Source organism: Bufo gargarizans, chromosome 2, assembly GCF_014858855.1.
Source record: "Bufo gargarizans isolate SCDJY-AF-19 chromosome 2, ASM1485885v1, whole genome shotgun sequence".
In the NCBI taxonomy this organism is placed as follows: domain Eukaryota; kingdom Metazoa; phylum Chordata; class Amphibia; order Anura; family Bufonidae; genus Bufo; species Bufo gargarizans.
In genome coordinates, this window is record NC_058081.1 from 93,665,857 (window position 1) to 93,693,348 (window position 27,492).

Consider the following 27,492-nt stretch of genomic DNA (forward strand, 5'->3'; position numbering starts at 1 on the left):
AATACAGAATGCATAGTACAATAGGGCTGGAGGGGGTAAAAAAATAAAAAAATAATTGAACTCACTTTAATCCACTTGTTCGCGCAGTCCGGCTTCTCTTCTGTCTTCTTCTTTGAGGAATAGGACTTTTGATGATGTCACTGCGCTCATCACACGGTCCATCACATGATCTTTTACCATGGCGATTAATCATGTGACGGACCATGTGATGAGCGTAGTGACGTCACCACAGGTCCTTTTCCTGCGCACAGCAAAGATGAAGACAGAAGAGATGCCGTCTGCGCGAACAAGTGGATTAAGGTGAGGTAAGTTTTTTTTTTTTTTATTTAACCCCTCCAGCCCTGTTGTACTATGCATTCTGTATTAGGAATGCTATTATTTTCCCTTATAACCATGTTATAAGGGAAAATAATAATGATCGGGTCTCCATCCCAATTGTCTCCTAGCAACCGTGCGTGAAAATCGCACCGTATCCGCACTTGCTTGCGGATGCTTGCGATTTTCACGCAGCCCCATTCACTTCTATGGGGCCTGCGTTGCGTGGAAAACGCACAAAGAGGAGCATGCTGCGATTTTCACGCAACACACAAGTGATTTAGTGCGGGTGCAATGCGTTCACCTCACGCATTGCACCCGCGCAGAAATCTTGCCCGTGTGAAAGGGGCCTAAGGCCTCTGGGAAGGGGGCTGAGCCACTTAAAGGGATTGTCCGGGTTCAGAGCTGAACCCGGACATACCCATATTTTCACCCAGGCAGCCCCCTGATGTTAGCATCGGAGCATCTCATGCTCCGATGCGCTCCCTTGTCCTGCGCTAGATCGCGCAGGGCAAGGGCTCTTTTGTTTCCGCCCGGCAGTGTGTTCGGTGATGTCACTGGCTCAGATGGACGGGCTTTAGTGCTGCCCTAGGCGTTTTACTGGCTAGGGCAGCGCTAAAGCCTGCCCATCAGTGCCGGTGGCGTCACCGGGCTTCCTGGCAGCCCCGGTCACCAGAACTCTTGAAAATGCCTTTGTCCTGCGCGATTTAGCGCAGGGCAAAGGAGAGCATGGCAGCATGAACTGCTCCGATGTTCAAGTCAGGGGGGCTGCCTGGGTGAAAATGGTGATATGTCCAGGTTCAGCTCTGAACCCGGACAACCCCTTTAAATACAATTCGGCCCATATATATTTGGACAGAGACAACATTTTTCTAATGTTTGTTCTGTACATTACCACAATGGATTTTGAACAAAACAATTCAGATGCAGTTGAAGTTTAGACTTTCAGCTTTAATTCAGTGGGTTGAACAAAATTATTGCATACAAACTTTATGTCCATGTCCATTATATAACTATAACTTGAATATGTTTTAGTAAACAGGTAATAAAAACTAAATTTGTGTCAGTGTCCAAATATATATGGACCTAACTGTACATGCAGGAGAGCTAAAATTGGTCAGCGAGGTCACCTGACCTAACCCACACATCCCAGGGAGTGATGCGCTCCGCCCATGGAGCAGTGTAAGGCTACTTTCACACTTGCGTTCGGGGCTCCGCTTGTGAGTTCCGTTTGAAGGCTCTCACAAGCAGCCCCGAACGGATCCGTCCAGCCCTAATACATTCTGAGTGGACGTGGATCTGCTCAGAATGCATCAGCCTGGCACCGTCTGTCCTCCGCTCCGCAGGCGGACACCCGAACGCTGCTTGCAGCGTTCGGGTGTCGGCCTGGCCGTGCGGAGGCAAACGGATCTGTCCAGACTTACAATGAAAGTCAATGGGGACGGATCCGTTTGAAGTTGACACAGTATGGCTCAATTTTCAAACGGATCCGTCCCCCATTGACTTTCAATGTAAAGTCAAAACGGATCCGTTTGCACTATCATGCACTATCCGTTTTTTTTCATGGTAATGCAAACGGATCCGTTCTGAACGGATCTAAGCGTTTGCATTATAGGTGCGGATCCGTCTGTGCAGACACCAGACGGATCCGCTCCGAACGCAAGTGTGAAAGTAGCCTAACCCGAAACCAGTCGAACTCATGCTGTGTCCAGGGCTGAGGAGCAGACTCCTCAGATGCTATAACACCTACAGAAACAGAGCCCAGAGCCACAGAGGTGAAATGGGAAGCACCGGCCACAGGTCACCGCTAAGCGCGGCGCCCGGGACCATGGCGATAAGCGGGGGAACAGCGGAACATTTTTATCTTTCCGTTGACAAAGCTGTAAGAGGGCTTGTTTTTCTGCAGAGCCGGTTGTATTTTTCATTGGTGACATATAGGGGTATTTTTTAATCACTTTTTATAGCATTTTTCATGATCTTGAATGAACAAAAAACTGCTTTTTTTTCTATTTTTTTAGAATGTTCACCATATGGAATAGAAAATTTTATATTATTGTAGAGGTAGTCATGGACAACGTAATATGTGTAGTTTTTATTATGTTATGTAAATAACTTTGACTTGGGATCTTATGATCACGCATTTTTGTTTTCCGGTATTGAGTTCTGTCACAGGAGCTCAATACCGGGAAAAAAACTGTTTTATCCTAATGCATTCTGAATGGAGAGCATTCCGTTCAGGATGCATCAGTTCAGTCCCTCTTACGTTTTTTGGACAGAGAAAATACCGCTGCATGCTGCAGTTTTCTTACCTGCCAAAAATACTGAACACTTGCCAGAATGCCGGATCCGGCATTTTTATAATTCCGGGCGTATGTCCGGGCCGTAATGGTGCACATTCACTTTTTTAAATTTTTTATGTTCACTGTGTGTTCACTTTCCACGTTTTTGTGTACACTAGGATTTCTTGGGTTACGGCACCCTTATGGGTACCCCCTTAAAGGTCTAGGAGGGGTGTGTGTGGCCATCCCGGTTCCGCACTCCCCTGCAAAACCCCTTGCGCTCTCCCCTCGGGGACAGCCCAGCCTTGTTGCTGCAGCTCCATGCCGACACCTTGGGTGGCAGCCTAGGTGGAAGCCGGAGCACAGACTTGGTGTACCCTCGGCTGAGGGTTGCCTGGGCGAACCCGGGTTCGACTGAAAGTAGCCTGTTTTGTCTTGGTCCCTTGCAGGAGCCATAGGCCCGGAGGGACTGGGATAGGTTTAGAGGGGGGCCCTTCTCTTATGGAGAGGGCCTGCGATAGACCGTAGCCTAGTGCACGTTTTTTGTGTGGCACACTGCACAATTTTGTTGCACGGGTGTAGAAAGCATGCTACTCGGGCTTTTAAAAAATAAAAAAAAATCTGTGTGGCAGCGTGTTGCTCTCATTCTCAATGCGCATCTTGCTCCTGAATATTCAACATGATGAAATGCGTCATGTTGTTACATAGACGCAATATGTGGGAGTTTTAGCTTGTACTAGGGAGGTAGTTAGGTGTTGGAACTTTGTACTCCCGGGCTGTTTACTATTACCTGTTACTGCAATCCAGGTGTAGCTTTTGATAGGGCTGTCATTTCTGGACCCGAGTTTTTTTTTATCTCCGCGGGGGTTAACCAGTGACTATCCCTTTTGTTGCCCAACACCTGTGTATACACTACCAGTTTTAAATTTTTGGGCCGCACTTGGTGAGTGTTATTTTGCGGCGAGAATCAGTCACGGACAGCTTCATCAGACAACACTATTTTCACTGTGCGGCTTACTAATACAGGTTTGGCTAATGCACTATTAGATTGTCCTTGTAGGAAGGATTTCACCTATCGGTATTTGTTGCAGTCTTCAATTCTTCCTCCCACCTGTGATCAGTCGTGTTTTTGTTATTATACATAATCACATAATCACATTATTTGAGGATTAGTGATACTTGTTCCCTCGTTTTTAATTAATTACTAATAAAGTATATTAATTTTAGCGTCTTCACCTTCCGTCAGTCTTTTCTTGATACCAAAATTTGGATCCGGTTTCGATACCATAAAAAAATATTGCGATACTCGATACCATGCGATACCACGCAAAAAAATAAACACCAAAAAAGCCACGTGCATTCCGCATTTTATGGAACACGTCCGTCCATATGTCACGGCTGGGGATGGGGAAAACCCTCAGCCGTGCGATGACAGAAGATGGTTGTCACGACTTGGCCAGAACCACAGAATTAGGGAGCAGGTTACCTCCTATTGCCTCCCTAATCTGACCCTAACTCCTAGCGACATGAGCCGACCTTGGAGGTAGGAGGACTCATGCTCTGAAACCTCGGGTCCCTACTAGCCCTCCGCAGGTCCCTACGCTAGGAGCTGGGTAGACTACTTGTTCCTCCTGGACATGGCGAAATAGGAGTCTAAAGATGGCCAAACGATAAAGAAAGGGGAACTGGAACAGTGATATGGCAATGGCAGGTAAGTGCAACTAGTACTAACACCTACCTGCCACAGACACAGAGCCTGGGTCCCAAGTATCAGTGCTGCTGTCCACAAACACAATAGACAGAGCACACACACCACACAGGACACCAGGAAACCATACACTGCAATCAATAGACATGACACACAAACACATCCTCATAACATCGTGTATAACAAAATATAACAATTTACAATTTATAAAAACAATTTGTCTATGACCACAAGGGTGGCCCCCACTGGCAGATTGAATAACCAGGAGGCTGTCTCCAGCAAAGCATGGCTGAAGAACCCCCTCAGCTTCTGATCACCAAAGAGGCATTATAGCCCAAAGTGGCAACACCCACACAGACACACAAGGAGAGGGAATTAACCCTTCCAGCACTAACAGGGAGTGAAACCACTTAAAGGGGAAGTGTCCAAATGCACATCACACTTTAGCTGTTACCGCAGGCAACGACATGGGTGGCAACCATGTCCTGGGAGTCAGCCAAAAGCCCGAGACACTGCCACCACATGTACATCATACCAAACGTTGCCACGGGCAGCCACAGTGAAGGGAAGTGTCATAGTGCACACCTAACATAGACCTAGTGCACACCAGACATACAAAGTGCATAACATACACACATAGCAAGTGCAACCGCATGCACAACATAGCAAGCTGCCACGATACAGCTCAGGCTGCTATGCTGCCAAATAAATACTGTTGCCAGCGGCAACCACAGGTGAGGCAAATACCACAGCCCTCACCTGTGATTGACAACCAGACCAAACCGCTTATAACCGCATGCGGTTCAGGAGTCACGACCATGACCATGGCCGTGACACCATAATAGAACAGTCCTACCCTAAGGTGATAAAAAAAATGGCAAATCGCGCGTTTTTTGTTTATTTTACGACGTTTACCGCATAGGAGATATTTTTTTATATTTTAATAGTTTGGACTTTTCAGACATGACGATATGTAATATGTTTATTTATTGTTTATATATTTTATATGTACAATTGGGAGAGGAGGTGATTTATACTTAATATTTTGGTGTTTGTTTTTTACTATTTTTTTTTTTTACTTTTTATTTACTAACTATTAGCCCCCTTAGGGGATAGAACCCTTGTCCTATTCACCCTAATAGAGCCCTTTTAGGGTGAAAAGGATCTCACACTCTCTCTGCTGCCCTGTGTATAGTGCACACAGAAGCTGGGAGCTTACCATGGCAGCCAGGGCTTCAGTAGCGTCCTGGCTGCCATGGTAACCGATCGGAGCCCCAGGATTACACTGCTGGGGCTCCGATCAGAAGCTGCCACTGCATCACCAATGAGGAGGAGGGGAGAGGGTACCCTGTGGCCACTGCCACCAATAGCTTTACTACTGGGGTTGAGGGGGGCACACTGCGCCACCAATGTTTTTAATACTGGGGAGTAGGGATCGACCGATTATCGGATTTACCGATATTATCGGCCGATATTCAGGATTTTGAACGTTATCGGTATCGGCATTTATTTTGCCGATATTCCGATAACGTCCTGGGAACACAGATCGCGCTGCTGACAGCGCTCTCCGTGTTCCCTCAGCAGCAGCACAGGGGAGAAGGAGCAGTGTCTCCTCCCCCTGTGCTGCTGCTGCCGCTCCAGCCAATGGGAGGACAGGGGACAAGAGGAGGGGAGGAGCTATGGCCACTGCGCCACCAATGAAGCTTAATCTCACATTAATTCATATACAGGAGGCGGGAGCTGCAGGATCACATAGCCAGCTCCCGACCTCTATGAGCTGTAGCTGCGATCTGCGGTAGTTAACTCCTCAGGTGCCGCGGATCGCAGCTACAGCTCATAGAGGTCGGGAGCCGGCTATGTGATTCTGCAGCCAGCTCCCGCCTCCTGTATATGAATAAATTAGAGATTAAGCTTCATTGGTGGCGCAGTGCGCCCCCCCAAGCCCCCCGATATCAGACATTGGTGGCGCAGTGCGCCCCCCCTCCCCCCCTGATATTAGGCATTGGTGGCGCAGTGCGCCTCCCCCCCAAGCCCCCCCAGTATTAAGCATTGGTGGCGCAGTGTGCCCCCCCTCCCCCCAGTATTAAGCAGTGGTGCGCCCCCCCCACCCCAGTCGCAGTGCGCCCCCCACAGGATTCCCTCTCCCCTGCTCCTACGATCGGACCCCCAGCAGTGTAATGCTGGGGCTCCGATCGGTTACCATGGCAGCCAGGACGCTATTGAAGCCCTGGCTGTCATGGTAAGCTCCATGCTGCTGTGTGCACAAAGCACACAGCAGCAGGGACAGTGTGAGCTCCTATTCACCCTGATAGATCTCTATCAGGGTGAATAGGACAAGGGTTCTAGTCCCTAAGGGGGCTAAAAGTTAGTTTAAAAAAAAAAAAAAGTAATAAAAATAAAAACACCAAAATATTAAATATAAATGAAAAAGAAAGATTTACAAAAAAAATAAAAATACACATTAACAATAAACATTAATTTTCAGCAGATTTGTGGGAATTTTTTTTTTTTTTTCAAAAATGAAAATTCCCAGAATATCGGTATAAATTATCGGCTATCGGCCTGAAAGTTCACAAATTATCGGTATCGGCCCTAAAAAATCAATATCGGTCGATCCCTACTGGGGAGGGCGCACGGCGCCACCAGTGTTTTTAATACTGGGGTTGGTGGTGCAGTTGCCATAGCCCCTCCCCTCCTCTTCCCCTCTCTCTTCATTGGTGGCAGAAGTGGCACAGGGGGGAGACTCTGCTTCCTTCTCCCCTGTGCTGCTGAGGGATCATGGCGCACGCTGAGAGCAGCACACTCCATGTTCTCTGATACGCAGCCTAGTACCAGTAAATGGCAAATCCCGGTATCGAACCAATACCTGGACAAAAGTATTGATTGGGTATCACACGTCAGTATGTTGATCAGTAATTTCCATCAGTGATTTTGAGCCAAAGCCAGGTGCGGCTCTAAACACAGATGTCTTGGATGAAGTTGCAGATAGCTGGAACTAATAAATAAACGACAGACTGGCTTGATCCCAAACTAAGGAACATATAGGTGAGCCCTTTAAAACCCTAAGAGCTCTTCCTGACTGCTATGCACATGCAAGGGTCTCAATGGTAGACGATTGCATGCCCACGTACCTAAGACTGTGTGACATCTGAAAACCCTATAATAGTGAGGGGACACGACCACTGGCTCCCTGCACTTAATACGGACGGAGTCAGGGTCACCTAGAATCAAGCCAGCAAGGAAACACAATAAGGGAAAACACTTATCTGAGCAAGCAGCAGCAGCAGCCTTCAGCAGTGAACACTTCATCCAGGAAGTAATATAAACCGCAACGTGAGGCAGTATGGGAGGGAATATAAAGGAAGACGATTAGTCTAAATAAGTGACATCAAGAGAATGCCAAGAGTGTGCAAAGCAGTAATCAAAGCAAAAGGTGGCTACTTTGAAGAACCTAGAATCTGACATATTTTCAGTTGTTTCACACTTTTTTGTTATGTATATAATTCCACATGTGTTAATTCATAGTTTTGATGCCTTCAGTGTAAATCTACAATTTTCATAGTCATGAAAATACAGAAAACTCTTTGAATGAGAAGGTGTGTCCAAAGTTTTGGTCTGTACTGTATATCTTATGTGAGAAAAATTCCCTTTTCTCCTCACCCTTTCGTAAACAAACATTCTCTGCTCAATCCTTCTTGAGAGACCAAGATGGATTATCAGCCCACTGAAAGATCGAGTTACAATGGCCCATAAAAGTATATGGAGATGGAGGGGGGAGCTGCAGAGTCAGAGTGACAGAAGCACCGACACAGAATCTGCAGCAGCTAATAATTAGCATTGATTAAATACTCCAGAATTACCACATTTGGAAAAACGAAGCAAAGACATCCACATGTAACTCGCCACCACCCAAATTAGGATGGGCACTGAAGAATCATTTGCTCTTGTCCAAAAATGTAGCCTTAATTTTCTCTTTACTAAACACAAACACATCTGATCTTCTGTCTGCCCAAATGTGCAGTTTTTTTTCACTGGCTCAGTTGGTCCAGCTATACAAGATCTGTCATCTAGTTCAAATTAGAAGAGCAGAAGAAACATCATGTAGACTGCCAGGATAGTTTAAAAACATGGGTGTTTTATTCACCATACTCACAAAATAACTTGAAAATTGTGCTTTCAACAAACACATGTAGAATGCTAACCACTAAGTCTCACCCATGGTTTTGCCTGTTTTCAGTTTCTTCTGGTGCATAGTCAGTGCATACCCATAGTATGATTATATACAGTAGATAAAAATGAATACATATAAATGATAACTTAAAACCATAACATTCACTTAAATATTCAAAATATTTCACATTTTCATTCTTAGAAACAAACTCTCCTTTAAAGGGGTTGTCCGGGATCAGGGGACATTGTTGTAATCGTACTAGAGTGACATACATATGTCACACATGCATGTCCTACCTGCACCACATATTTCTGAAGCCCCATTGTCATACTGCAAATTATCTGCCGGAAGTGACTATTTTTGTAAAATCAGTGCCGTACCGTGTCCCTTGCAGGCGAGTGAAGCCTCTTCTTCTGACTGCGCAGGGAGCCCGGTGACATCACCGTCAGTCGAACTCATTATGCAGAGCGCACGGAGGGGCGGTAACTAGGCTTGCAGACATCGTGCTAAGCCACACCCCTCCGGTCCGGTGATCTCACCGGGCATGTTTTTTTTTTTTTATGGAGACAGAGCTAGGAGAAGTTTATGGGCGTAAATATGGGGGAGGAATATGTGCTGCTGGAGGCGGGATATGTATGAGGGGGGCGGATAGATGGAGGAGTGGACGATGTGCGGCAGGACGCAGAATATGTTTGAGGGGGGCAGATGCAGAGACGACTTGAAAGACAGTAGAAACCAGGAGATGCCGCGCTGTGCTGGGACCCAGAACTATTTTTGAAAGGATAATTTTGGTCCCGGAAAACCCCTTTATCTTTCAATTATATCTAAATCTGACCCGTCTTGATTAATAATGCAATATAATGCCATAAAGGTTGTCCCTCAAAAATATTCTACAGTTTTCAAGCCAGCTCCTGGATCTGAATACTTTAGTAATTGCTTTTAATTAAAAATTAATTATAGCTACTGAGTTATTCAGGGAAATCTATCTGTATAACGCCACCTGCTGTTTGTTCTTATTCTAATTTCTCTGTCCTACTCATTGAGATGGAAGCACATGCTCAGCTCCATCTTTCAACTGCCAACAGCTGCAGCAGAAAGAATTTGCCCTGAGAACATGGCCCTTAAGTTGCCAGCTTGAATTAAATCTAGCAGAACAATTGGAGCAGTGAATGTTTTTCATTTTTTACATTATTCATAGGCTAACCCCTTCAAATGCACCGAATCCTTCTGATTAGCATGCCTCAACGTAAATTCATATAAGGCCTCTTGCACACAAACAAAAACGTGAAAAAAAACTGAATGTACTCTGTATGCATTCCGTTTCCGTATTTCCGTTTTTCTGTTCAAAGATAGAACATGTGCTATTATTGCCCGCAAATCACTTTCCGTGGCTCCATTCAAGTCAATGGGGCTGTGAAAAAAAACTGAACGGATACGGAATGCATCTGTATGTCTTTCGTATCTGTTCCGTTTTTGCGGAACCATCTATTAAAAATGTTATGCCCAGCCCAATTTGTCTATGTAATTACTGTATACTGTAAATGCCAAGCTTCTGTTTCCGTTTGTGATCCCCAAAAAATGGAAACCAAACGGAAAAACGGAGTGGAACGAAAACACTACTGAAACCAAAAATGGAAAAACTGATCCATTTAAAATGGACCGCAAAACACTTAAAAAGCCATACAGTCATGGGCAAGAAGCTTAAATCGATATCTTAAATGTAAGCCAATGAAGTTCTGAGGTCCCAATCACCTGACCTCTCAAACCCAATAGGGATTTAGATCTTTTATGACCATTATTGTATGAAAATGTCCAAAGTGTTATGTCAACAGTGGATTACAATGCCATGTGATTGCACCAACCAATAATATCATTCGTATAGTATACTCTCAGAAGGACCTGACTTTGCACGGGTATATTTCATCTATTTCATTTTATCTTTTCGTGTGTCGTAAAAAGATATTGACCGTTTCCCCCATAACAGTGACCTCTACATTACTTGCCCCTTGAACAATGACCTCCACAGGGCCTGCCCCTTTAACAGTAACCTTCACAGTGCCTGCCCCATTAACAGTGACTGCCCTTTTAGCATTGACCACCCCTTTAACAGTGGCCTTCATAGTGCCCGCCCCTTTAACAGTGATCTTCACAGTGCCCGCCTTTTTAACAGTTACTTCCACAGTGCCTGTGACTTTCACAGTGACCGCCCCTTTAACAGTGACTTTCACAGTGACCGCCCCTTTAACAGTGACTTTCACAGTGACCGCCCCTTTAACAGTGACTTTTACAGTGACAGCCCCTTTAACTGTGACCACCCCTTTCAAAGTAACTATTACAGTGGCTGCCTTTTTAACAGTGACCGCCTCTTTAACAGGGACTTTTACAGTGCCATCTCCTTTAACAGGGACCTTCATAGCACCCGCCCCTTTAATAACAGTGACCTCCACAGTGCCCGCCCATTTAATAACAGTGACCTCCACAGTGATCGCCTCTTTAAGCAGTAAAGAAAAAGAAACATGGCTGGGTTGTAATGGAAACCTGAAGTAAAACTGTGTTTATGGCAGTTGGCATTTGAAGAGAAAGACTTGCAGGCTTGTTGTCACGGACGGTGTACAGGAAACAAGACAAAGCAACATGCATATATGACTCACTGGATCCAAAGCTAAGGAACCAAAAGGGAGACCCCTGCACAAGACCTGAGACTTTCCCTGGCTGCTCAGCCTATGCAAAGATCCCAGAGGTGGATGGTTGCATATCCACGTACCTCGACTATATAACCCCTGAACACCCTACAATAGTGAGGGGACACGACCACCGGCTCCCTACACCAGACACGGAGGGAGTCAGGGTCACCTCGGATCCAGCACACAGAAAATAACAGATAAATGTTCAGCACTTAACTTTGTAGCAGAGTGGAAAACAGGATCAGCATGCACACACACTCCAGGAAGTAGTATAAGCCGCCCAGTAATGCATTATGGGGAGGAATTTAAAGGGAAGCAATCAGTCCAACTACATGACAGCTGAGAGAGGTTAACGAGATGAGGAACTGAACAGCACAAAGAAAACTCAAGGAGGAGGTTCTGAAAGGCTTCTGTCAGAGCTTCTCAGCTGTCTGGTTGTGACACTTGTATTGGCTTATCTGGGTCATTTTTTGGGAATATCTCAGGAACGGTAGTTCCTAGAGAGCTGAGACCCGGTCTAAAACCTTCCCGGACACCTGATGTACCTGTGTGCCAAATTTGGTGAAGATCGGTCCAGTCGTTTGGTCACGCATAAAGAACGTACAGACAGACACTCATTTTTATATATGTGTGAAAATACTCCTAATACCATAAGATATCTTTACTTAGATGTGAAAAATCTCCCACATACATAAACAGATAATTTTATTAATATTTTCTGAGATGACTTCTCAAAATCAATGTTTAGACCACCAAGTGCCAGTGTTTTATGTGTATCGATCCAATACCCTTCCTGCTTATTTAATCTGTGACCAATGAAACATCTGACGGGCCGTAAATAAGCTTCAATGAAGAAGTTAAAAAAAATGGTGGTTTTCTTTATCTGAGATGGTGATTTATGGCTTGCAGGAGAACGTATTGAAGTTACTGGATGTGTTAACTTGATTTATGGGTACAGCAAGAAAATCACATTAATTACAGCTCCTATAAGTAATTAGACACTGCCCATTTTGTGTGATTGCCCATAACTAATGGATTTTTTTCTTGGTTGGTTGCAGACTTCAGATGATTTCTTAGCAGTCCTCATTTGCTCTCTGTCACCACCTGTTGGTCAAATTTGTGTGGGGCATTCTATACAAGTGCGTTCCAAAAATGTTTTTTACAGCCAGTATCATAATTTAAAGGGAACCTGTCAGGACATTTTCTACCTCGAAACCACCACCAGTTCTTTTTACTGTAAGAGATTATGGTGGAAATTTGTCATAGACCAGCATTTTACATCTCCCCAGTGCTGCCGGAAGATGCGCCTAACTTTTGATGACACATTTCAGGTAGCCCGTGCTCCTATTAAGGAACCATTGCAAATTGACATAAATTGACATATAAGGAAATTTGGAAGCCAAGTCATCACCATGAACTCATGTTCCTCACACCATTTGTGAACAATTTTTCCAGTATTCTAAGCATGTTATCCTTCTGAAACAGGCCACTGCCGTGAAGGAATACCATTGTCGAGAAGGGGTGTACTTGGTCTGTCCAATGTTCAGGTAGTTAGAACATGCCAAAGTTACGTCCATATGCATGCCAGGAGCTAGGTGTTCTCTCGAGATTATAACTTACGGTACCAGGAGAGTATAATTTACACTACCTTCCCCAGTTTATTCAGGACCAGCTAGGTGAGACAGGCACCTGACTGTCCACATGATACAAGAGAAAATATGACTCATCAGACCAGGCCACCTTCTTCCATTGCTCAGTGGTCCAGCTCTGATGTGCACATGTCCATTTTAGGCATTATCGGTGGTGAATAAGGGTCATCTTGGGGACTGTGAACAGTTCGGGACAATTTATGCCACATATACAGCAAGCTGCAATGTTCTATGTTTTCTGATACCTTCACTCCCCATGAGCATCAGTGATCCTTGGACAACCCTGTCCCCTGTGTATTATTGCATTGACCAATTTTAGTAAGCAGTGCACACCAGGAACACCCCACAGGACCCATTTTTCCTGCTGACCAAAATATCCTACCTTGTAACATGTTCCAAAACAAATAATTGCTATTCACATCACCCTTTTAATGTTATGGCTGATCAGTAGATGTCCCAGTGTTAGGGTTTATCAGACCTTGAAACAAGACTTGCTCCACACACTGGTAATTCTCAGGACTGGGTCTTAAATAATCCATTCTTGGATCAGCTCATACAATGAAGGTTTTGCAGTTATCAGCAGTGTCGGCAATCTCCTTGAAGGACAGAATGAGATGGCTGCACACTTATAAATAATATAAGGAGACGATCGCAGGACATGTCATGATCCCTGAGGGTGACTGACAGGTGGTCTGGTCTCAGTTACATCCTGTAAAGAGGAGTGAAGCTGATAATCCAGGGAAAATCCTAATAATCCTGAGCAAAAGTGTGAAAGTATTCATGTGTGTGTATATATATATATATATATACTGTACATACATGACTAGACACATGAGATACATAGATACGAGAGAGTAATGATGGGGATTTGCCGATTGACAGAGCACCGCGGCTACTTCAGTTGGCTTATGTGTGGCAGACCCCCCCCCCCACCGATATTAACCCCGTAGTGACCAGCCTGTTTTAGGCCTTACTTACCAAGCGTTTTCTTTCTTTTTTCATCTGTGCCTTCCAAGATACTTCCAAAATAACTTTTTTATTTGTCCGTCTATATAGCTGTGAGAGGGCTTGTTTTTTTGCAGGAAAAGTTTTTAATGTCGCCATTTTTAGGGTACACATAACTTTCTGATTAACGCTTATTAACTCTTTCTGGGAGGGAGATGGGAAAAACAGCAATACTGCCACTGCGCTTTTATGTTATAAATTTGAAGGCATTCATTTTTTGGTATAAAGAACATAATATCTTTATTCTCTGCGTCAGTACGATTAAAGTGATACCAAATACATATTGTTTTTTTTTTTTTTTTTACGGTTTACTACTTTTTTGCAATAAAACCCCTTTTTCAAAAGGAAAAAAATGTTTTTGCATTGCTGCTTCCCAAGACCCATAACTTTTTTTTTATTTTTCTATCTATGGAGTTGTGTGAGGGCTTGATTTTTGCGGGACAACTTTTATTTTTCATTTTGAAGTAAATTACGCTATTCGATCGCTTGTTATTACATTTTTTCGGTGACAACTAAGAATAAATTTGAATTTTTTTTTATACAGCGTTCACCGTAGGGGATAATTAATATGATATTTATGTAGTCCGGGTTGTTTTCAGAGAGGTTGGTCCCCTACTCAGCACCCCCCTCTAAGAGTCTGGAGCCTCTGAACAGCCGCCATGTAATACTACGTCTCTCCTGCCTGGTTGGCGGTGGCTTTCCCCAGGTGACTTGATAGCTAAAATCAATCGGTAGCTTTAGTAAAAGTCGTAGTGTAGCCCTAGCCTTAAAGGAGGAATAAGACCAAGAAACCCAAAGAAATTTGAATTCTACATGGTTTCACTGCTTCATATGTGACCAATACATTCAGAAATGGGATAAATTCTAATACCAGATTTATCTTTGGAAGTAACAATAACAGTATATTGTCACCTAATCTGAGCATTTTAGACCGCTCAGATCAGGTTATAGACTCCTTGGCCCTCATTACAATGGTACCTTTATTTGTGCTGTCCCTCGCCGAGATCTTCCAAAAAAGACTTTTACAACTTATGCTAATGAGGTTCGGCAAGTGCCCAGGCCCCTCGGCGATTGTGCCCAGAAAACCACACCTCTTTCGCCCGCCCTCGTTTCCTATTATTACCTCCTCCTCTCCCTCACAAATCTCGCGCCTGCGCCTCTCCATACTTGCCCCGCACCTGCGCACTGCTGTGCCCATTATGGGCAGAGGAAGTGGGAGTTCCACTGCGCATGCGCCGACATGCAGCTGTGGCTGGTTACTTCCACCGGCTGGATTTCAAGGTTCAGACCTGCGCATGCACAGTGCAACTCCCTTTTCCTCTGCCCATAATGGGCACAGCAGTGCGCAGGTGCGGGGCAAGTGTGGAGCGGCTTGGGCAGGAAACGAGGGCGGGCCAGAGGGGTGAAAGAGGTGTGGTTTTCTGGGCACATTGTCGAGGGGCCTGGATACTTGCTGCAGTAACGCCGCCCCTGGGCACTTGCCGAACCTCATTAGCATAAGTTGTAAAAATCTTTTTGGGAAGATCTCGGCGAGGGACAGCACAAATAAAGGCAACATTATAATGTGGGCAAAAGGAGTCTATAACCTGATCTGAACGGTCTAACTAAAATGCTCAAAATAGGTGACAGACTCCCTTTAAATGGAAACCGTCACCAGAATTTTTGTGATTAAACCAATGAGTTTATAGCCCTTTCTCTAAAAAAAATAATTTGTCTATTGACAAGCATTGTCTGTAAATTGCATACCTGGAGTCACCGGCCAGTGTTGGACGGAGGTAGAGTCATCACCTGACATACCGCTAGCCTACCTAGTGGACAATGTCATGGACAAATAGGTGTGATAATACTCCAGCACCCCTCCAGTATGAGATATTCAGCGAGCATTCACTGACATTAAAGTTCCCTAACCCAAACATAGTGAAACCTGATTTTGACAAGGGCATGTTTGGAACATTGAGAAGCTTTCTGCTCCTCTCTTCTGTACCCCTCGTGCTGTTTCATTGAAGCACTGAATGAGAAGCTGCATCTTCATCCCCCTCCTCCTTTCTCCTTCCTTCTTGTCACTGATTTACAGAAAGATTTTTTTTGCCAGCTTAAAGGGGTTATCCCATGACTAATGTAAAAAATTAAAATCATATCAAATCATATAGGCGTCATATAGTACATGATGACCTCTTTCTAAAAAAGCTAGAACCAGCCCTGTACCTCACATGGATCCAGAGATCTCCCCATTCATTGCTCTGCTAGATTTATATCAAGCTGAAAGCTCAAGGGGAGTGTCTTTTCTGCTGGAGCTAAGGGTGTGTGTTTCAGCTCTACCTATCACAGCACAGGAGGCGTGCCCATGCTCTCCCTATCACAGCTCAGGAGGCAGTCCAAGGATAGAACTGAGCATGTGCGGCCTTCTCAGTGAGCAGGTCAAAGAAATAAAATAAAAAAAACTGCAGGTGGCGCTATACAGATAGATTTTATTGAATATCTCAGTGGCTATGCTAAATTTGTAATTACATGCAATTACAAAAGTATTCAGATACAGGGGTTGGTTTGAAAATTGTAGAATATTTTTTGTGGGACAACTCCTATAAGGAGGTTTGTGAACTTTTACACAGAGCCTGCAGACTATGAAAGGAGACCTACAAGCTAGGTGAAGGTGTGACTTCCTCCTGAGTTTATGTTTCTGAATTTATTTGTTATCCTTATTTTTATTAGAATTATATGAATATATATGACTGTTTTACCAGTAAATATTAGTTATTTTTGTTTGTCTATATATTACAGATGAAGAAATTTGCACATGCGAATATACTGGTTGGATTGAAACAATATTATGATGACTTGGATTTTAAGAACATTATGGATTTTGTGCAAGAAAAGGTTTGTAGACGCATGCTGCCAGATATAGTCAAGCCTGTCAGTACATATATAATACTCTTCTGATATTGTACAGTATGTTTTACATTTTTGATTTCTTGATACAATCAGGGTCAGGAAGGTTGAAGGTCATGACACAAACAACTTAGATGTTATAAGGGATATTCTGGGATTTAAAAAAATCCTTGTACATAAAATAGAATAGTATACTTACTAGGCAGATCACCCACCACCAGTCTCCTTGAAGCCAACTCCATGACTTATCATTGATTATGATATTGCTACTGCATACCTCCCAACCGTCTGGGTAGTCAGAGGGACGCTTATTGTTCATTGTGTGAACAATATATATTTTTTTGCATATCTATACGGTTGAATAGCTAATAGTTCATAAACATTCATTATAGCTTCATTATCAGTTTGATAAAAATTTAGCTATATAGATTGTTTAGGAGCTGTCAGTAGTTCAAAGATAAGGGCTAGAGATCGAGCCAGCAGTGCAGCTCTTTGATGGATTCATTGAGAAGTTAAAAACTATTGAAAATTATTAAAGACTAATGGGAAAAAGGATTTATAGCCTAAAATGAGTAGAATGCAATAATGCAAAACGCTTCTAAAGGCTTCCATAGCCTTTAAAGGTAACCTGTCACCAATCTACAAACAATGTGTTATAGAACAGGAGGAACTGAGCAGATTGATATATAGTCTTATGGAAAAAGATTCAGTAAAACCTAATTTATTCATTAAAATTCCTACTTATTCTATACTTTGAAGTCAAGAAGGTGGTCCTATCAGTGATTGACAGCCTTTCCTCTATGTTTGTGCATACAGAGAGAGCTGTCAATCGCTGATAGGACCATCTCCTCCTACTTCAAAGCTTAGAATGAGCAGGAATTTAAATGAATGAAATGCAAGTTATACTGAATCTTTTTCCATAAACTATATATCAATCTGCTCAGCTCCTCCTGCTCTATAACATGCTTCCTGTAACTCAAACACCATGTTCAAAGTGACAGGTTCCCTTTAAATATTAGCATAAAATTCAAGTGAATATAGACATTTTACAAATACATTTTGCACTAAATGATGGAATGATGTATAATGTTTGCTCTAATATACAGTTATGAACCAGGTAGATAATTTATAGAGCAATATGGTAAGTTTAGCAATGCACTATTGCCCTATTACCAGTTATATTACAAGTTTATTTTTCTATTGAATGTAAATTATGTCACTGAGATGTGGATGACTGATTCATTGGCTTTATGTACATGGTAAGATTTTGGATTGGGTGTTTGCTCTGATAAAAGATCTTTTATAAGAGCAAAACGGATAGAATCAGCTTTTCTAGTTGAGAGGACTTGGGGGGACTTTTGTGTAGGTACTATTTCTATTATGAAGACTAGTTAATATACATGATGACGCTAGTAGGTAAGGCAATGCTCCTCTTGGTTTCTGGGAAAACTATATGCAAATTAGCATGTATAATATCAGCTGGCATCAGAAAGAATTATCTTTCTCATCCTTTTTGTCATAAAAGCTAATTTTAAAGATGACCTCATTCTATCTGATGCAAGCTGATGTTAGACATTCTAATTTGAAAGTGATCACATATTCTAAGTGGTCTCCAAAATAGAAATGGTCCCCATAAGACTTCTCCACTAGAAAAGCTGATTCTATCTGCTTTGGTATGATAAAGGACTTTTGTTCTGGAATTGCCATTTGCAAGTATGAGAATGGCTTAGCTTTTATCCTAGTTATCCTAGGAAACCTGTTTAAAGGTGGCTCAATGATTGGAAGACTACACTGCAGTTGTTCAGCTTTTTTAATTCTTTTTGAAAGAAAGCTGAATTGTGCATGTTTTTCACATGTGTAACTCTCTTGATTTGCTTGAAATGAATTGCAAAATATTTGGGTTTGTTAGAATCCAATTTTGATAATTCAGGATGAGTTCCAAATTCGTAGAATTCATTTCCTTGACTCTAGTATCCATATTTATACATCTGATTCATAGTTCAATTCCCCTCTCCCCCCCTTTTTCCACTAAGTTATTGGTGATAGCCTCAAACTGTTCTGTCAGTGCTTTTTCATAAGATTTTTTTCTCTATTGCTATGCTTGTATACCCACAGAATACTTATCTGAAAAAGAGACATGCAAGCTAGTCAGGAAAGGAAAACTGTCTCACACCAGGAACCCAGCTCTTTTTGGGTAACTACCCTTTTACAGAGCTGAGCAAATAAACTTTGGCTGCCTGTGAGGCCTTGGTTGGGGGACTGCTTGTTCCCAGAGGGGTATTGCCTTGCCTCTGCGCACATACTTTGCATACTGGGCTCTCTCTATAAAGAGAGAGAGTCCCGCACAGACAATATACAGTATATATTTAATATATCTTTTCATGGGACAACACTTAAGATAAGACACTTTGATACAATGTAAAGTAGTCAGTGTACAGCTTGTATAACAGTGTAAATTTGGTGTGCCCTCAAAATAACTCTACACACAGCCATTAATGTCTAAACCGCTGGCAACAAAAGTGAGTACACCCCTAAGTGAAAATGGCCAAATTGTGCCCAATTAGCCATTTTCCCTCACAGGTGTCATCTGACTCAGTAGTGTTACAAGGTCTCAGGCATGAATGGGGAGCAGGTGTGTTAAATTTGGTGACATCCTTCTCACACTCTCTCATACTGGTCACTGGAAGTTCAACATGGCTACTCGTGGCAAAGAACTCTCTGAGGATCTGAAAAAAAGAATTGTTGCTCTACATAAAGATGGCCTAGGCTATAAGAAGATTGAAACTGGGCCGTAGCATGGTCGCCAAGACCATATAGTGGTTTAATAAGACAGGTTCCACTCAGAACAGGCCGCGCCATGGTCGACCAAAGAAGTTGAGTGCACTTGCTCAGTGTCATATCCAGAGGTTGTCTTTTATTTTTTATTTTAATTTTTTATAAATATTCTTTATTATTTTTCATATAAATTATCATTTACATTTAGTTATCCATTTTACAGTGCTTTTCGTACATTCTTATCTATAGTATACATAATTATAGTATTCCCACCCACCCCACTGCTTGTATAAACAAAATGTAAGAGAAAAAAATAAATAAAAAAATAAATAAAAGCCCACCTTTTTTTGTTCTCTCTTCTCTCCCCATCCCCCCCCCCCCCCTCCAATCTCCCATCTCAAATCACTAACCATTTCTGCCAGAGTATATCGAATCTAGCTTTTTTTTTTTTCCGAGATACTAAATGGAATTTCTCTCTCAAATTTTGACCTGGTTCTCCCACTCCCTGACCTCAGGGGCCACGCTGTCCCTCCAATGGGCTACAATACATCTCCTAGCTTGAAATAGAAGCTTGGTCGCTATCTCCTGATATTTAAGGGGGCCTATCCCATCTAGTTTCCCCAATATGCAAATTTCAAATTCCAAGGTGACTCTAAATCCATGTTGTTCGTATATTATTTCGTGCACTTTCCACCAGAATTCTCTAATCTTCGTACATGTCCATAATATATGGATATCGTCTACCCCTAATTGCCCACATTTACAATTAAACTCCTTGGTTTTATAATATTGCATTAGCTTTTTTGGGAAATAATATAGGCGGTATATTATATTAAATTGCATAATTCTATGGGAGAATTTATTTGAGACCCCATTTTTGGCCCTCATCACCCCCTCCTAAAATTCCTCCCGTTGAGGCTCCAAAGCATCCTGCCATTTATGCCTTAGGCAGTTGACTGCAATTTTTTTTGTTTTTTGATTTAACAACCTGCCATATATCTTGGACACCAATTTCTTTCCTGTTTTTAATTTAAAAATATTAACCGGGGGGGGGGGGGGGTGGGAGGGTATCAATTTGTGTTCCTCTGCCTAACGATACTCGTAGGGCTCGTTTCAGTTGTAAATGAAAAAAAACTCAGGTCCTTATTTCCAAATCTGCCTTCATTCAGAGGTTGTCTTTTCAAAATAGACTTATGACTACTGCTAGCATTGCTGCAGAGGTTAAAGGAGGGGGGGGGGGGGGTCAGCCTATCAGTGCTCAGACCATACTCCACACACTGCATCAAATTGGACTGTATGGCTGTCGTCCCAGAAGGAGGATGATGCACAAGAAAGCCTGCAAACAGTTTGCTGAAGACAAGCAGACTTAAGACATGGATTACTGGACCCATGTCCTGTGGTCTGATGAGACCAAGATAAACCTATTTGCTTCAGATGGTGACAAGCGTGTGTGTGTAGGCAACCAGGTGAGGAGTACAAAGACAAGTGTGTCTTGCCTACAGTTAAGCATGGTGGTGGGAGTGTCATGGTTTGGGGCTGTATGAGTGTTGCTGGCTGTGGGGAGCTACAGTTCATTGAGGGAACCATAAATGCCAACATGTACTGTGACATACTGAAGCAGTGCATGATCCGCTCCCTTCGGAAACTGGGCCACAGGGCAGTATTCCAACATGATTATGACCCCAAACACACCCCCAAGATGACCACTTCCTTGCTAAAGAAATTGAAGGTAAAGGTGCTGGCCTGGCCAAGCATGTCTCCAGACCTAAGCCCTATTGAGCATCTATGGGGCATCCTGAAACTGAATGTGAAGGAGCTCAAGGTCTCTAACATCCACAAGCTCTGTGATGTCATCATAAATGAGTGGAATTTGATTCCAGTGGCAACCTGTGAAGCTCTAGTGAACTCCATGCCAAAGAGAGTTAAGGCAGTGCTGAAAAATAATGGTGGCCACACAAAATATTGACAATTTGGGCACAATTTGGCCATTTTCACTTCGGGGTGTACACACTTGTTGCCAGTGGTTTAGATAATAATGGCTGTGTGTTGAGTTATTTTGAGGGCACACTAAATATACACTGTTATACAAGCTGTACACTGAATTCTTTACATTGTATCAAAGTGTCACATCTTCAGTGTTGTCCCATGAAAAGATATATTAAAATATTTACAGAAATGTAAGGGGTGCACTCACTTTTGTGAGATACTGTGTGTGTATGTATATATATATATATATATATATATATATATATATATATATATATATATAAATAAAATTAGGGATCGACCGATTATCGGTTTTACCGATATTATCGGCCGATATTCAGGATTTTGATCGTTATCGGCATCTTTTTTGCCAATATACCGATAACATATGGGGAACAAGGATCGTCAAATGTTGCAACATCTGTGGCAATTTTAGTGTTTTCATTTCACACTTGTCATCGGTTTTTAAACATAAGAATCATTGGCTTCCTGAGATAGTTCTCCTCCACCCTAATCATCCTAGGTTTTTTTTTTTAAACACCTCCAAGTACTTCTTTCACAGTCCACTTTAGCTTTTTTCAAGTTATGTAAATTAAATGCTTACCTCATCACTTCCCACTCCTAACCCTACCTCCCGTTACATGAGTGACAGAATCTAAAGATCCTACCCTTCTCCCGAACTCACGTCCCAAATCCCGCGCATGTGCAGAACTAGTCGCCTCACTCCTCATCTCACACTGATCATACAGTGCTGCCCATAATTATCTATACCCCTGGCAAATCTTGACTTAAAGTTACTCTCATTCAACCAGCAAGTAATTTTTTGACGGGAAATGACATAGGTGTCTCCCAAAAGATAATAAGACGATGTACAAGAGGCATTATTGTGGGGGGGGGGGGGGGGGGGAAAACATTTCTCAGCTTTTATTCACATTTGAGCCAAAAATACAAGATGTTCCGCACTGTGGAAAATCTCAGAGGATGTGGTCGGAAGCCAAAAGTGACACCTGTGCTGGCCAGGAGGATAGTTAGAGAGGTGAAAAATAATCCAAGGATCACCACCAAGGCCATCCGGGTGAATCTGGGCTCTGCTGGTGGCAATGTCTCAAGGCAGACAATCCAATAGACACTGCACACTGCTGGGTTCCACTTCTCCAGATAAGGCACACAAAAGCTAGCTTGGCCTTTGCAAAAGCTCTTCTGGACAAAGAAGAAGACTTCTGGTCTTCTGTGTTATGGTCAGATGAAACAAAAATTTAATTGCTTGGTCACAATGAGGTTTCCTTCATTTGGCGTAAAAAAGGAGAAGCCCTCAACCCAAAGAAAACCATCCCCACTGTCAAACATGGTGGTGGGAACCTAATGCTTTGGGGGTGTTTTTCAGCCAATGGACCAGGACACCTAATCACAGTAAATGGCACCATGAAAAAAAGAGCAATACATGAGGATTCTCAACGACAACATCAGGCAGTCTGCAGAGAAACTTGGCCTTGGGCACCAGTGGACATTTCAGCATGACAATGACCCAAAACACACAGCAAAAGTGGTGAAGAAATGGTTAGCAGACAACAACATTAACGTTTTGGAGTGGCCCAGCCAGAGTCCAGACTTGAATCCAATTGAGAATCTGTGGAGGGAGCTAAAGATCAAAATGATGGCAAGAAGACCCTCCAACCTGAAAGATTTGGAGCTCATTGCTAAAGATGAAAGGGCAAAAATACCTGTGGAGACATGCAAAAAGCTGGTCTGCAATTATAGGAAGCGTTTGTTTGCTGTAATAGCCAATAAAGGCTTTTCTATCGATTATTGAGAAGGGTATGAATAATTTTGGACTGGACACTTTTTGCTCAAATGTAAATAAAAGGCAGAGAAATGTTTTTTTGTTTTCCTCAATAATGCCTCTTGTACATCGTCTTATCTTTTGGGAGACACCTATGTCATTTCCCATCAAAAAATGACTTGTTGGTTGAATAAAACTAACTTTAAGTCAAAATTTGCCAGGGGTATGAATAATTATGGGCATCATTGTATATTGTATACTGCGCAGCTGCAAGACTTGGAAGAGAAGGGGTGGAGATGAGCAATCGTAGAGGGTGTGTCTTATTCATTTGTGGGCGTGGCTGCACTCCAAGAGTCAGAGAACGCTGGACTCCTCTCTGAAGCATGGAGGAGACAGCGACAGGACCCATCTAATGTGCATTTACATATATGGCGGGAACATTTATTTTAGGTTTTTCTCTGAACTGATCGTTTAGAATTGATTTTAATATCATTATTAATGTATTAAAAAATATTTATAGAAAAGTGAGTGGATAAATAGGCTTAGAAAGTGATGACAGGTTTCCTTTAAACATAAGCATAGATTTAACAAATAGTCTTAAACAAACAAACCCTGCTCGGCTGAGCAAGTACCTAATACAAAAAGACGTTCCCTGACTATACGTGGGACCAGCTGCCTGGCCCACAGGTACAAATGGTAAGTATTGGGTGGCAAATAAATTAAGTAGTTCAGCAGTCAGCTTCTCCAGGTATGGCCACACTGCTCAGCTCTACACTGAGCTTTAAATTAGGCCCTAATGTGACTCTCAGCTGTGGGCTATGGAAGCCCAGGACCGAAGCCCAGGTGAAATGAGCGTCCCACTGCCAACCTCACTCACTCCAGTATAAGTAGGTCCCAGTAAGTATTTTACAATCTGTCTATTTAACTATGGCCAATATAGACAAAACAGGCTATCAACCCTGATTATGCTGTGTCTGGGTTAACCCCTTAGTTCCCAGAGACACACCCAAGGCTTAGCGCACACAGTTTAACAGTTTCAATGGCAGATATCGGTTCTCCCAAATGATACCCTTCTCACAATATACAGGTGGATATAAAAAAAAGTCTACACAACCCTGTTAAAATGTCAGGTTTCTGTGATGTAAAAAAATGAGACAAAGATAAATCATTTCAGAACTTCCACCTTTAATGTGACCTATAAACTGTACCACTCAATTGAAAAACAAACTAAAATATTTTAGGTAGAGGGAAGATAAAATATGGTTGCATAAGTGTGAACACTCTTAAAATAATACTTTGTTGAAGCACCGTTTGAGTTTATTACAGCACTCGTTTTTTGGGGGGTATGAGTCTATCAGCATGGCACATTTTGACTTGGCAAGATTTGCCCACTCTTCTTGGCAAAAACATTTCCTGTGCACAGCCCTCTTCAGATCACCCCACAGATTTTCGATCGGCTTCAGGTCTGGGCTCTGGCTGGGCCATTCCAAAACTTTAATCTTCTTCTGGTGAAGCCATTCCTTTGTTGATTTGGATGCATGCTTTGGGTCGTTGTCATGATGAAAGATGAAGTTCCTCTTCATGTTCAGCTTTCTTGCAGAAGCCTGAAGGTTTTGTGCCAATATTGCCTGGTATTTGGAACTGTTCATAATTCCCTCTAGGCCCCAGTTCCAGCTGAAGAAAAACAGCCCCAAAGACATGATGCTTCCACCACCATGCTTCACTGTGGGTATGGTGTTCTTTTGGTTATGTGCAGTGTTTTTGCGCCAAACATATTTTTAGGAATTATGGCCAAAAAGTTCAACCTTGGTTTCATCAGACCATAACACCTTTTCCCACATGCTTTTGGGAGACTTCAGGTGTGTTTTTGCTAAATGTAGCCTGGCTTGGATGTTTTTCTTCGTAAGAAAAGGCTTTTGTCTTGCCATTCTACCCCATAGCCCAGACATATGAAGAATACGGGAGGTTGTTGTCACATGTACCACACAGTCAGTCCTTGCCAGATAGAAACATAGAATGTGTCGGCAAATAAGAACCATTTGACCCATATAGTCTGCCCAATATACTGAATACTATGAATAGCCCCTGGCCCTATCTTATATGAAGGATGGCCTTATGCCTATCCCATGCATGCTTAAACTCTGTCACTTTATTTGCAGCTACCACTTCTGCAGGAAGACTATTCCATGCATCCACTACTCTCTCAGTAAAGTAATACTTTCTCATATTACTTTTAAACCTTTGCCCCTCTAATTTTAAAACTATGCCCTCTTGTAGCAGTTTTTCTTCTTTTAAATATTCTCTCCTCTTTTACCTTGTTGATTCCCTTTATGTATTTAAAAGTTTCTATCATATCCCCTCTGTCTCGTCTTTCTTCCAAGCTATACATATTAAGGTCCTTTAATCTTTCCTGGTAAGTTTTATCCTGCAATCCATGTACCAGTTTAGTAGCTCTTCTCTGAACTCTCTCCAAAGTATCAATATCCTTCTGGAGATATGGTCTCCAGTACTGCACACAATACTCCAAATGAGGTATCCCTAGTGCTCTGTAGAGCGGCATGAGCACCTCCCTCTTTCTACTGGTAATGCCTCTCCCTATACACCCAAGCATTCTGCTAGCATTTCCTGCTGCTCTATGACATTGTCTGCCTACCTTTAAGTCTTCTGAAATTAATGACCCCTAAATCACTTTCCTCAGATACTGAGGTTAGGACTGTATCACTGATTTTATATTCTGCTCTTGGGTTTTTACGTCCCAGGTGCATTATCTTGCACTTTTCAACATTAAATTTTAGTTGCCAGATTTTTGACCATTCCTCTAGTTTTCCTAAATCCTTTTCCATTTGGTGTATACCTCCAGGAACTTCAAACCTGCTGCAAATCTTTGTGTCATCAGCAAAAAGACACACTTTACCATCGAGGCCTTCTGGAATTTCGCTGATAAATATATTAAACAATATGGGTCCCAGAACAGATTCCTGGGGTACCCCACTGGTAACAAGACCATGGTCTGAATATACTCCATTGACTACAACCCTCTGTTTTCTGTCCCTCAGCCACTGCCTAATCCATTCAACAATATGGGAGTCCAAGCACAAAGACTGCAATTTATTGATAAGCCTTCTATGTGGTACAGTATCAAAAGCCTTACTAAAGTCTAGATAAGTTATGTCAACTGCACCTCCGCCATCTATTATTTTAGTCACCCAATCAAAAAAATCAATAAGATTACTTTGACATGATCTTCCTGAAGTAAACCCATGCTGTTTTTAATCTTTCAATCCATGGGATTTTAGATGTTCCAAAATTCTCTCCTTAAGTATGGTTTCCATTAATTTCCCCACTATTGCTGTCAGGCTTACTGGCCTATAGTTGTCCTATTCCTACCTACTACCTTTCTTGTGAATGGGCACAACATTTGCTAATTTCCAATCTTCTGGGACGACTCCTGTTACCAGTGATTGGTTAAATAAATCTGCTAATAGTTTTGCTAGTTCACCGCTAAGCTCTTTTAATAGCTTTGGGTGTATCCCATCAGGCCCCTGTGACTCATTTGTATTCATTTTAGACAGCTGACTTAGAACCTCTTCCTCTGTAAAGACACACGCATCAAAAGATTTATTAGTCTTCCTAACTGAGGTCCTTTTCCTTCATTTTCCTTTGTAAAAACTGAACAGAAGTATTCATTGAGGCAGTCAGCTAGTTCTTTATCTTCTTCCAAAAACATTCCTTCTTTAGTTTTTTTGTGGCGAAACCAACCTCGCCACGGTGTTTTGGAGGGGGCTGTTTGCCAGCCTCCTGCCCTTGGATTTTGGTCCCTTAAGTTATTGGGTCTTAAGGCACTTGGGACGGAGCCCTCTGTCCCTGGATTGCATCATTTGCCTTACTTGCTTGGATGAAGCACATGGTGAGAACAATAGATAGCGGCCATTTTAACTCACAGACCCTGTTCTGACTTTTCAACACGGTGCTATATTTCCTGTATTTGGTGCACAGAGACATCATTCAGTAGTTTGAAACTACCAAACAGGGGACACATTTATTAGTGACTATTTTCTGTATAACTTGTATATTTTCAGTGTAACTGGATCTTCCAAACTACTGAACGGATGTGGGTGAATTTTGGATATGTGGTTCACCCAGATCCCCCGGTTCCGAGGATATATTGGTTAGGGGGTTATTGCATGTTTTGGGGTTCCTGTGATATGTTTTATAAAACTGTATTTCTCTGCCTTTGATAATTATATTCGCCAG

General features: G+C 42.5%; 1 protein-coding gene across 1 annotated transcript in view; it reads left to right on the plus strand.

Moving 5' to 3' along the window:
- The window catches only part of LOC122929523 (tetraspanin-15-like), a 238,986-nt gene that overhangs the window by 116,397 nt on the left and 95,097 nt on the right, over nt 1–27,492 (plus strand). Inside the window, exon 4 of the mRNA XM_044283124.1 lies at nt 16,590–16,685. Coding sequence (XP_044139059.1) covers nt 16,590–16,685 — 96 coding nt within the window. The remainder of the gene's footprint in view (nt 1–16,589; nt 16,686–27,492) is intronic.